The following is an 11,526-nucleotide window of genomic DNA, read 5'->3' on the forward strand; positions in this document are numbered from 1 at the left end:
CTATCTTCTGTTGCATTTAGACCATTGTATTGTTGTTTTATGGATAATCTCCGAGATCAACCTTTTATAATAATTTCTTTCGTGATTTAAAATCTTGGGATTATCCCAGTCAAAATTATGATTAGTTTTCATGATATGTTGAGACACTACCGTGTGTTTTGTCTCATGTTGTTTAATGTTCGTCCTGTGTTCTCTTATCCTAGTATGTAACTGTCGCTTAGTCTGTCCAACATATGATGCTGAGCACTCTTTGCATTCAATCTTATATATAACATTGTTATTATATTCTTTTGGAGTGGTATCCTTATGAATCTTAATAATATTATCAAGCCTATATAAGCATTTATATCCCGCTGCAAAATCTGTATTTCGAAAGAACTTGCAAATATGTTCAGTTAAATATTTAATATAAGGAACTGCTATAAATTTCACATCTAGTTTTTTATTAAGTTGGTTATCAACAGTATTACTCTGACATAATTTCGTAAACATTAATTTTTTTATTCTGACCTCAACATGCTTAAAGATAAAAGACAAAAGATATCTATTTTCTAATAAAGTGTTTATTACATATTTCAAGTTTTTATTATGATATTGAGGATGTGACAATAATACGGCTCTATCTATCAAACTGTAATAGAATTATTGTTGTGAAGGCAAATACTTATTATAGATTTAATACTTATTTTATCCTAGTTGTAAAGTTTAGTGTTACATATGTCTAAAAATAATTTTATTGCATTTATTTTATTATCATTTTTCTTAAAGATTAATAATATAAAGAGGAAATAACTATCTTTAAAACTTATTTTAAATATATGAGTAATATTATTATTAAGTATGTTTATTTTTATATAGTTATTTATTCTAGGACTTAATTCTGTAAGTAATATTTATGTAATAAAAAGGCCCTTCCCTCCTTTTTTATATTAAACCGCGGGTTCAACGACAGCGGTGATTTTAGTGCACGGTTCGGCGTGGCCTATCCGGACTAGTGCGTCCCTAAAGTTGTAGACTCTGTCAAACCGATTGGTAGTTTCCATATGGAGTTTCACCAATGCCACTCCTTTCCTCAAAGGAAGGACTATGTTTATCCATCCTTTGTGGCCTTGTAGAAGAAGCCGACAGTGGTTTCTTGTACTTCTTGGCCAGATAGTTTTATTTCCCGGAGCTTTGGTGTAAGCCAATCCGCACATTATGGCCTGCCATTCTAGTTTTTTATATCGGTCTTCCAACCGATAGATGTCGGAGAAGCGGCGCTATACTATTCTTCCCCAATCTCCAAGTATAATTTGGATTGTCCGGTTCGCTGCGTCAACCCTCCGAATATACCCTCGTCGCCACATTTGGTGATCCTTGATCACGACTTCTATTTCCTCCCGCATCTCGTTTGGCCACATGCGTAATAAGTTGGTCCTCCCTTTCATCCTTAGCTGGAGCTCTTCCTCCATCTCCAGTAGGTTTTTGGCCCTGTTTTTTAATTGCACCCAGAAAAAGAGTGGCGATTCCGCTTTTACTATGGTTACCTTCAGGCGGCTGCGAGTAAGGTAGTCCATATCTGGATGCTGGATCTCCATTTCCTACGATGAATTAAAATTACTTATTATTTGATGTTCGAAGAAAACAGAGGGGGGAGGTGGTGGACCATGGTGGTCTTGTCATTGGCGGTATGCCTTTCCTGATGAATGATGAAATATGGAGGGGGTAGTTCTTGTCGTTGGCGGTATGCCTCTCCTGTTAAGTAGAAAACGAGTAGAAGAAGATCTATGGTACATTGACTCGGGAGCTTCAACCCACATGTCAAGGAACAAAAGGATTTTTGAACAGATCAAACCGTACAGAAGCTCAAAAATCGTGACCGCAGATAACACAAAGCTCAAGGTCGAGGGAATAGGAGACGTGAAAATAAAAGTTAAGGATGAAGATAGAATCCAGACAATCACTGCAAAGGATGTTCTCTACGTACCAAAAATTGCTGCTAATCTTTTATCAGTCAGTCGGATGACAAAGAAAGACCTAACCGTGAAATTCAACAAGAAAGGCTGCAAAATCTATGACAAAGACATGTCACTTATGGCCACAGCCAAATTGACGGATGAAGTCTACTGTTTGAATCAACCTTCGACAAAGAGAGCACTCACCTGCAAAGAATACGCAGACAGTGAGCTATGGCACAAAAGACTTGGCCATCTAAATAGAAACAGCATAAAACTATTACGTGATAAACATGCAGAAGATTTAAAATATGACGATCCCTCAGATGAGCCATGTGCTACGTGCCTAAAAGGAAAACAACAAAGACAGCCATTTAAAGCATCCAGAAGGAGAGCGAAGAATCCACTGGAACTGGTGCACACAGACCTATGCGGGCCAATGGAGACGAGGTCAATTGGAGGATCCAAGTACTTCATGACAATCATTGATGACTACTCAAAGAAAATATTCATATACTTCCTAAAATCAAAGGAACAAGCACTGGAATGCTTTAAAGAATTCTATGCAGCATCTGAAACAGAGACAGGACACAAGCTAAAAAGTGTTCGGTCAGACAATGGGAAAGAGTACATAAATAAAGACTTTGCTACTTATCTGAGGAACCACGGGATACGTCACCAAACGACGATCCCATACACTCCAGAGCAAAATGGAGTTGCAGAGCGAGCAAATCGCACCATAGTCGAGAAAGCACGATGTCTTCTTGCAGAAGCCAATCTGGAGAAGAGATTTTGGGCGGAAGCATCGTCTACAGCTGTCTATCTTGTGAACCGATCTCCATCGAAGAGCCTTTAATTCAAAACGCCGGAAGAGATGCGGACCTCGAAGAAACCAAACCTCGAGCATCTACAAACGTTTGGCTGCAAGGCGATGGCCCACATACCTACAGAAAAGAGACAAAAATGGGATCAAAAATCACGTGAGTGTATATTCGTTGGATATTTAGAAAACTCTAAAGGTTATCGCCTATTTGACATAAAGACTGATAAAGTTCTTAAAAGCAGAGATGTAATTTTCTTTGAAAACATAAAAGGAAAGGAAATTACGACTCAACCACTTCAGTTGAATAAAAGTTTTAGAGATATCACCGATGAAGTGGGGGATGCAGACTCATCAGACAATGAGACAATGGCCAGCCAAGAGAGCGACGCCGAAGAGGATTCCCAGGATGATGAGAGCTTTAATTTTGAAGACACAGATACAGATGTTGAGCTGATCGAACCCCCCACTGACATCAAAGCAGAAGATCCACCATCATTGCAAGAAACTAGAAGTAGTGACACAGGAGCACAGGCATTGCGGAGATCATCCAAACCAGCAAAACCTAGGAACATGAAAGACTATGTGTTATACAATGCAATGAAGATATCGTCAAGTGATCCCACCACAGTAAAAAAAGCTATTTCCAGCGAAGAGACATACGAATGACAAAAGGCCATGAAAGAAGAACACGATTCTTTGAGAAAGAACAAAACCTGGGACCTATGCAATTTACCGTCAGGAAGAAAAGCGTTGAATTGCATGTGGATATATAAAACAAAGCGGAGCAATGATGGGACAGTTCAAAGATATAAAGCACGCCTAGTAGTAAAGGGTTGTGTGCAACAGGAGGGCATAGACTTTCAAGAAACATATGCTTCTGTGGTGCGCTATAATACGATTAGATGTCTACTTACCTTGGCTGCTAGATATAATCTCGATCTGGATCACCTCGACGTAATGACGGCTTTCCTGCATGGAGACCTCGACGAAGAAATCTACATGAGACAACCCAAAGGCTTTATAACTAAAGGACAAGAAGAAAAGGTATGCAGATTAAGAAAAGCTATATACGGCCTAAAACAAGGTAGTTTTGCATGGAATAAAAAGCTTGACGACGTACTCACCAACATGGGCTTCGCGCGTTCCAAAGTCGACCAAGGAGTATACATCAAAAGAGTGCAAAACAGAATGGCCATAATAGCAACATACGTTGACGATCTGCTAACTAATAACCAATGACAAGGACCTGAAAATCTCAACAAAGAAGATTTAAAGAAAAAGTTTCAAATGAAGGATCTGGGAAAGGCATCCAGATTTCTTGGCATAAAGATCACAAGAGACAGAACGAAAGAACTCATCGCAATAGACCAAACTGAATACATCGATGAGATTCTAAAGAGATTCAACATGACCGAGTGCAACCATGCTCTGACACCGCTTGATCCTAACCAAAGATTGGACAAGCATATGTCACCGAAGACAGCAAAAGACAAGAAAGAAATGCAGCATATACCCTACCGAGAGGCACTGGGGCACTAATGATTGTCTATCAAGGCACTCGCCCTGACATAGCAAGTGCACTAACCTCACTAGGGAGGTTCATTGCCAATCCTGGCAAAGCACACTGGACTGCACTCAAGAGGGTCTTCAGATACCTGAAAGGAACAAAGGATTATAGACTCCTATACTCATTAACGGGGAATACTAACCTCACTGGATACAGCGACGCAGATTGAGCTGGAGACGTCGACACGAGACGTTCCATCACAGGCTACACATTCATACTGCAAGGAGGAGCAATCTCATGGTGCAGCAAGAGACAATCTACAGTCGCATTGTCGACAACAGAAGCAGAATATTTGGCCGTCGGAGCGGCCTGTCAAGAAGCGATCTGGCTCCACTCGTTACTGAGGGAACTGAATCCCTTGGCGATAGCTGAGCCGACTACAATATACAGCGACAACCAAAGTGCAATAAAACTAAGTGAGAACAATGCGTATCGTGCCCGATTAAAGCACATAGACACTCGTCATCATTTCATTAGACAAAAGATGAAAGAACGAATATTTAAACTAGTTTACTTAAATTCACGCGAAATGACCGCGTATTGTTTAACGAAAGGTGTATTTAGCGAGAAGTTAAAACATTGTAATAAAGAAATGGGTTTATTGCCAGTCGACTGATATATTTAGGTTAAGAAATAACTGTATGTATTTACATTTAGCTCGAGTTCAAGTGGGAGTGATAGAATTATATATTTACATGGGATTACACTCATGAACTAGAGACTAAAGCTCAACACGCATGATAAGCAATGACGCGATCTCTGTTAGTGTGCCATCTAGATAAATGTATTAAGAGGCGCGCAAGGAATATCGACTCTCTTATCCCGCCACTTCCTTTTCGAACGTGGCGCAATAAAGTCTTGTCAAACCGATTCTCGTGCACGTGTCGTAATAAATTATTTAATCCGCTTCCATCTCCTCCATTAATATATGTATACATATTCTAGTTAAACAAGAAAAACCTACCTTTACATCCCAACCTCTCTTATCTACAGAGTGGACACATCTGTAAAACAATAGCAGTTGCCGATAGCGGATAAATGGCCAGACGACCCGTCTGACAATCGGTCTGACGATTGGTTAAAGATGTCTTCATCTTGGGCCTCCCACAAGGTGTCCGTCGTCTTCCTTGAATCCATTCTCTTCTAACGCATCTCGCTTTCTCTTCTCATGTTAATAAATCCTCGGATGTCCACATCCGAAATGGTCTTCACCTGGAATAAACAAAATTTTATAAACATATATATACATTAATCCATATATCCGTTATGGAAATAATTTTACTTACATCCAGCATCAATATTTGAAGGGTGATGTGAGCAAACGAGAGGTTCAACTCCCATAAATTTCCACATTTGCCCAGCATGGATACCCAGGGCTCATCCACCTCTTCGAAGGAATTATTCGGGAGCTTCGGCTCAAAGAGCTCCTCCAAATCGAAAGAACTCTTCCCGATTCTCCCACACCTTTTTGGTCTCCATTTTTTGCGATCTTCGGCTTTTGACAATTTATATAAAATATTCATGAAATTGTTTACTTTTACTATGGTTTTACAATCAGATAAACGCAAAGTAATTAGTCTTAGTAAACAACATTTAAATCTTACGGACCACATAAACCGTCTCAAATTAATTTTTCATAAGGATGTTAAACGAAAATTTTACACTTACTGTGTATGACAAATGTACTTTTCACGATGACCCTCTTCTTTTTCCCTTCACGTTCATGAGTCGGCGGATAATAAAAGATATTTAGAACTCCGGCCTTCTCTTGGTACCTCTACATGTTTTCTTCTTTCACTAAGAAAATGATAGCACTGCACTCGACGCTAGCCAGAACAGTAATAATAACGACGGACAACTCTCAGAGAAAGAATCCTTACCCCTCCCTTACACAAGTAATCCTAGCGCTGAGACAATGACTATGACATACAGCACCGACCTCTATAGAGTTCCTTTTACATTTACTCCTTGTTAATAAATTTTATTATTTTATAGATAAATCTATCGAATTTACTATTATTTTCAGCTACAGATTATATATGTATGTATATACATCCGTATATATGTACGTATATATATATATATATATATATATATATATATGTGTGTGTGTGTGTGTGTGTGTGTGTGTGTGTGTGTGTGTGTATGTGTGTATGTTTACCTATATATGTTAATGATCCCGATAGTTTAGTATAATATTTATAATATTGAAAAAAAGGAAAAGGCTTTGTATAAAAATTATAATAAATACACACAGTATAAACATATATTTAAAAATTACAAATATATTAACCCGCATTGCTTGCAAGCTCAATTTTCGCTCTTATCGGATTTGATTGTAGCGGGCAACACCTAAATATTACCTTAGTGTCATTGCTCGATATTGGAGAGTGCAATCTCAACGTACGGAAACCCATTTCAAGCGACTGTATATTCAACTACTGCAACTTTCGGACTATAATCATGCTGAAGTCATCCAATGCAAGGTGGAAATCTCAAGGACTATTTGTCATTGTGGGATGCATTCTCACATATCAGCAGTCCACAACGGAAGAGTTGATTATATCCATGAAACCGGATATACTTTGTTTAAGGATGTTTCATGATGGAACATTTTCACTGGGATCCGGTAACGTTATCCAAGGTCTAAGGATCAATCAGACTACCTTCCATAGCTTCACCCTGGCTGGACAAATCAGCAACGACGGAACTTGTAAGGGCACTCAATATTCCGACCCTTACGAAACTTGGGACGATGTCGTGGTCCAAGCCGTCGTCAAGGTCTCCTTGAAATCATCACATGTACCTGTACAACTAAATTCCGGAAAAATAATACTGAAATCTGGAGCCGTCTGTACTCTAAAAGAAAGATTCTGTTTTGATGTAGACGATGGATACACTTATTGGAAACTTCATCCGCCTGCAATTTTCACAAGTACGACGTTCTCTACTAGGGCCATGCAACCAAACGGACGACACAACGAATCACCCGTCCTCAACCATCTACAGCTTAACTACTTAAGATGTCACCTTCGCACTCACGAAAACGAAGGAAAAACCTCTCTGCGGATATACTTTAAACAGAACATCCTAAACTTTTCATCCTCGAAACCCGAAAAGGAGATACTTTCGCCATCAGAGGGATTATCCCCATGGATAACTTGGATATTTTCGCGTATATGAATTCCAAATTCGTATACGTGAAAAAACACATTCGCCAGCAAATAACATCGTTATATCACAACGTAATGTAACAAAAGTGTGAATTAAAAAGACAAGTTATAACAAACGCTCTGTCTTTCGCAACTCTGCAACCTGATGAATTCGCATACCGCCAGATGAAAGGACCAGGATACATGGCAGTCACCACCGGAGGAGTCACTTATGTCATCAAATGCATACCAGTGGACGTCACGGTGAGGAAAACAACGGAATGCTACACAGAATTACCCATTACTGTTTGTAACTCCTCCTTATTCTTTACTTTTAAATCCCGGATAATTACCAAGTTCGGCAATTAAAGAGAATGCAGTTATGAATTGCCGACTATTTACCGCATCGAAGATACCTGGGTTCAATTCGCACCAGAACGCCAAGTAAGGCAGGCTCTTCCGCAACAACTCAAGCCTATGACCGTACTATCTTGGGACTATCTGACACCTGGGCTTCTCGCTACCAGTGGTATATATTCTGAGAAGAATATTGAAAAATTGAGAGATTATATTATGTTTTCCGCTGAAAAGCTGGTTCTTCTTAATTCAATAGCCAGAGGAATTACCGGTCACTTTATCAATAATTCCGCGGTCTCCATGTATAATTTACTAGACGAAGCCTCCCTCAATGAAATAGCGGAAAGCGCAACTTCCTGATTATGGAACGGAGTTGTCTCCTTCGGATCTGCAACCGCTGGAATATTTGGCATACTAGTAGTCGTTCGAATAATAAAGATCATTATCGATACGGCTATCCACGGATACGCTCTTTACACCACCTACGGAAGGAGCATGTATTTGCTCGGAGCTATGTGGAGCTCCCTCATCAACCTGCTACTCCACCTTGCACGAGGACCTGTTGATAAGAATGATAGGAATAACGGAACTGAAGATAACACATCATTGGCGTCCGCTCCCGCAGGATCTTCAGCCTCACTAGAAGGAACAGCAATCAACGGGTTGTCAAATGCAAATGCCTCATCCAATATCGAAGCAGAAACATTGAGAAATACCCCAAATTATTATCAACGTATAAGAGATCGCTTGAACGATCTAGACCAAATTACTACGAAAGCATCGTAATTTGTTCTCAAATAAGGGGGAAGATGTGACGTTCTGTCTATTTTAATTTTTTTTGTTTTTGGTATAATAATTACGCGCTATTCATATTCCCGTAGAAATAAGTCTATTAATGATTATTACGTTTTATTATTCGCTCTAACTCGATTATTTTTGCCTTTTCTTGTATTAATAGTTAAAATCACCAGATCTAGGGTCTTCTGCCTAAGAACCAAGCATTCCTATCTAGTTCTAACCACGCGATCAACCAGGGTATCGATTCTGTAACTTTTTTTAAAGTAAAAAGTGAAAAATTTCTGCCAATTACACATCGATTTCATTTTAAAATCAATGCGTGATTGGCGGAAAAATTTCATTTTTTACGTTTTCAATTAAGAAAAAATTACAGAATTGATATCCAGGGTATCGATATTCTGTAACTTTTTTTAAAGTGAAAATGTGAAAAGTAAAAAATTCTCGTCAATCACGCATTGATTTTAAAATGAAATTGATGTGCGATTGGCGGAAATTTTTCACTTTTCACATTTTCACTTTAGAAAAAGTTACAGAATCGATACCCTGGCATCGTCTAGGGACCCCAGAGACAGTACGTAACCAGCGGAACTAACTAGATATTCCCCTATAAGAACGCTTATGTATGCACCTTTATTACAACAATATTAAACGATATAAATAATACGTATGACAAATATTAACACTATCAGGCACAAGATTTAAGGTTTAAGAATAGTATTAACCTACCCCGTGATGTAAATTGCAATGCAATGTGATGTACTATTGATTCTAAGACGACCTATTAGACCTTTTAATTATTCCATAATCATATTTACAGAATCTTACTCATACTAAAATTCATACGATAACTAAAAATATGCTAATTCTTCCAGAGTTCATATCTAAACGAAACCATGATTCTGTAGGTACGATTAGGAATTACCCGAGTACACATTTGAGTATGTAAACCTTTCAATTGCATTAATGAATTATGGATTTATAAATAATAATTCGGCGACCTTTTGATTAAATATTAACAATCATATATTATAAATAAAGTATTCCATAATTGATTGATCAATATTACTAATGCGTAAAGAGACTGAGCAAGAGCAATATATGTACTAGTAGACATAAGTATTCGACATAAGAAATCGATTTGGCGACGCGATGACTGGTAATTCGACCTCTGCATAACTTTGTTGCCTACATTCCTGAGCTGTAGGAAAGAAATCGGTACCCAACGCCGGACCAAAGATTTAGAAGGCGAAATATTATTATTTTTTAATTGTCATTGTAAACTAGACTTTCATCTATCTTAAGCTGCGAATCGTGCTATCAAAAGCGAATCTTCGAATCTTTTACAAAATAATGTTGCATGCTTATTGTTCAAAGCATGCAACATTATTTTGTAAAAGATTCGAGGATTCGCTTTATTTATACTTACAATTAGGTATACAATTATACTTACAATTATCATCATAATAAATACCTAAAAATTCCAATCTCAACATTTTGTGAAGAACTCTGAGGTATGCTACCTAAATACACTAATGCAAATTATAATAACAAATATTAAAATTTTATAAAATAAGCATTTCACGAAATTATTGTAAAGATTCTCATTTGACAACTTAAGAATAGTAATTACTTTGCGCCGACGAATTATCTTCGTTACTGGACTATCTTCTTCGCCGTTGTACCCCCTCTTCGATGAGATAAGCCAAGTTCTTAGAAGAGCAAAACGATAAACCTGTCATCTAAACACGCACTGGTCCTCTAAAGGGTATATACATCGTGAATGTAGCGTCCTGCAAGCACTTTGTGTCAACTTTTAGAATAGAGCACTTCGTGTCACAATTTTCTTAAGTCAACTACTGGCCGACTACTGCTAGTCGAGCTTTTCGGGTCAATTTTCGGCTTTCGTCTTTCGTTTACATCTTTTCGTGGTCGCCTAACGATTAGTCGATCATTTAAGTCAACCTTATTTGTTAGTTTTAATACTCAAACTCCAACTGTACGATTCTAAGTCACGGACTTAGAATTTGTTTGTAAATGAAGGAATAAAGAATTAAAGCAACATAAAATCAGTGTGCGTCTGTTTTACCAACTCCATTCTGAGACCGAGGTCCTGAAAGAGAGCGACAGCCCAGGCGTTATCACCAAGAGCGGCCGAGAAAACTCTCATCTCCGTACAGAATCAAGTAAGAACAAACCCAGCAAACACCGATATATAATTGTTACATTGCTATAATAAAACGGAATATAACAGGTAATATAACGTGTACGTTACATGTAACATCCATGTTAGTTGTAATTTCCCACTCATAGATATAACATTTTAATATAACATATATTACATTGTAGTTATATTGTAATTATGTATATTAATATACAATGTTATATTAAAATGTTACATCTATGAGTGGGAAATTATAACTAACATGAATGTTACATGTAACATACACGTTATATTATTTGTTATATTCCATTTTATTATAGCAATATATCGGTGTTTGCTGGGACATTATATACATATGATTCAAACAAGATTAAATAATATTAATTAATCTAGCAATTTTTATCTTTTATTGTGTGGATCATCGAATAATTTAAACTGTCTGTTAAATTCTGATAGATATGTAGAAGATATTGATCCATTATACAGCAATCAATCAACCAATCAACAGTCATCAACCTTGAGATTTGACCAGTTTTGACTTTGATGATTTCAACAATTAGTTCGATCCATCGTTGCAAATCAATATGGTAAAAAAGACGGCAACTAAATTTAATTCGTTACTTCTTCTCTTTCATTATTTATATATACTTTAGTGTAAATCTAAAATAATATCCCTTGTAGAAATTTATTACTAGTAACGCCAAATTAATCACTTATTTCGAGTACTTAAAATA

The 11,526-nt window shown here is 37.5% G+C and overlaps 1 protein-coding gene and 1 pseudogene across 3 annotated transcripts; one reads left to right on the forward strand and one right to left on the reverse strand.

Annotated features, from left to right (window-relative positions):
• Positions 1 to 332: 332 nt before the first annotated feature.
• On the reverse strand, positions 333 to 4,987 carry LOC146724802 (uncharacterized). 3 transcript variants are annotated; one of them, XM_085489483.1, is made up of 5 exons: positions 4,472 to 4,987; positions 3,882 to 4,412; positions 3,672 to 3,781; positions 3,084 to 3,319; positions 333 to 2,878 (listed from the first exon to the last, which is right to left on the reverse strand). In XM_085489483.1, exons 3-5 carry the CDS (start codon positions 3,730 to 3,732, stop codon positions 2,792 to 2,794), a joined length of 384 nt encoding a protein of 127 aa, XP_085345609.1. In that variant the 5' UTR covers positions 3,733 to 3,781; positions 3,882 to 4,412; positions 4,472 to 4,987; the 3' UTR covers positions 333 to 2,791. The 3 variants fall into 3 exon arrangements, with proteins under 3 accessions (XP_085345609.1, XP_085345607.1, XP_085345602.1); XM_085489481.1 differs by having other exon boundaries at positions 4,467 to 4,987; XM_085489476.1 differs by having other exon boundaries at positions 3,672 to 3,752; positions 3,882 to 4,987.
• Positions 4,988 to 8,049: 3,062 nt separating this feature from the next.
• Positions 8,050 to 8,665, forward strand: LOC146724803 (uncharacterized; annotated as a pseudogene).
• Positions 8,666 to 11,526: the final 2,861 nt, after the last annotated feature.

Source organism: Nylanderia fulva, unplaced genomic scaffold, assembly GCF_048542155.1.
Source record: "Nylanderia fulva isolate GAGA-0341 unplaced genomic scaffold, ASM4854215v1 Scaffold116, whole genome shotgun sequence".
NCBI classification, from domain to species: domain Eukaryota; kingdom Metazoa; phylum Arthropoda; class Insecta; order Hymenoptera; family Formicidae; genus Nylanderia; species Nylanderia fulva.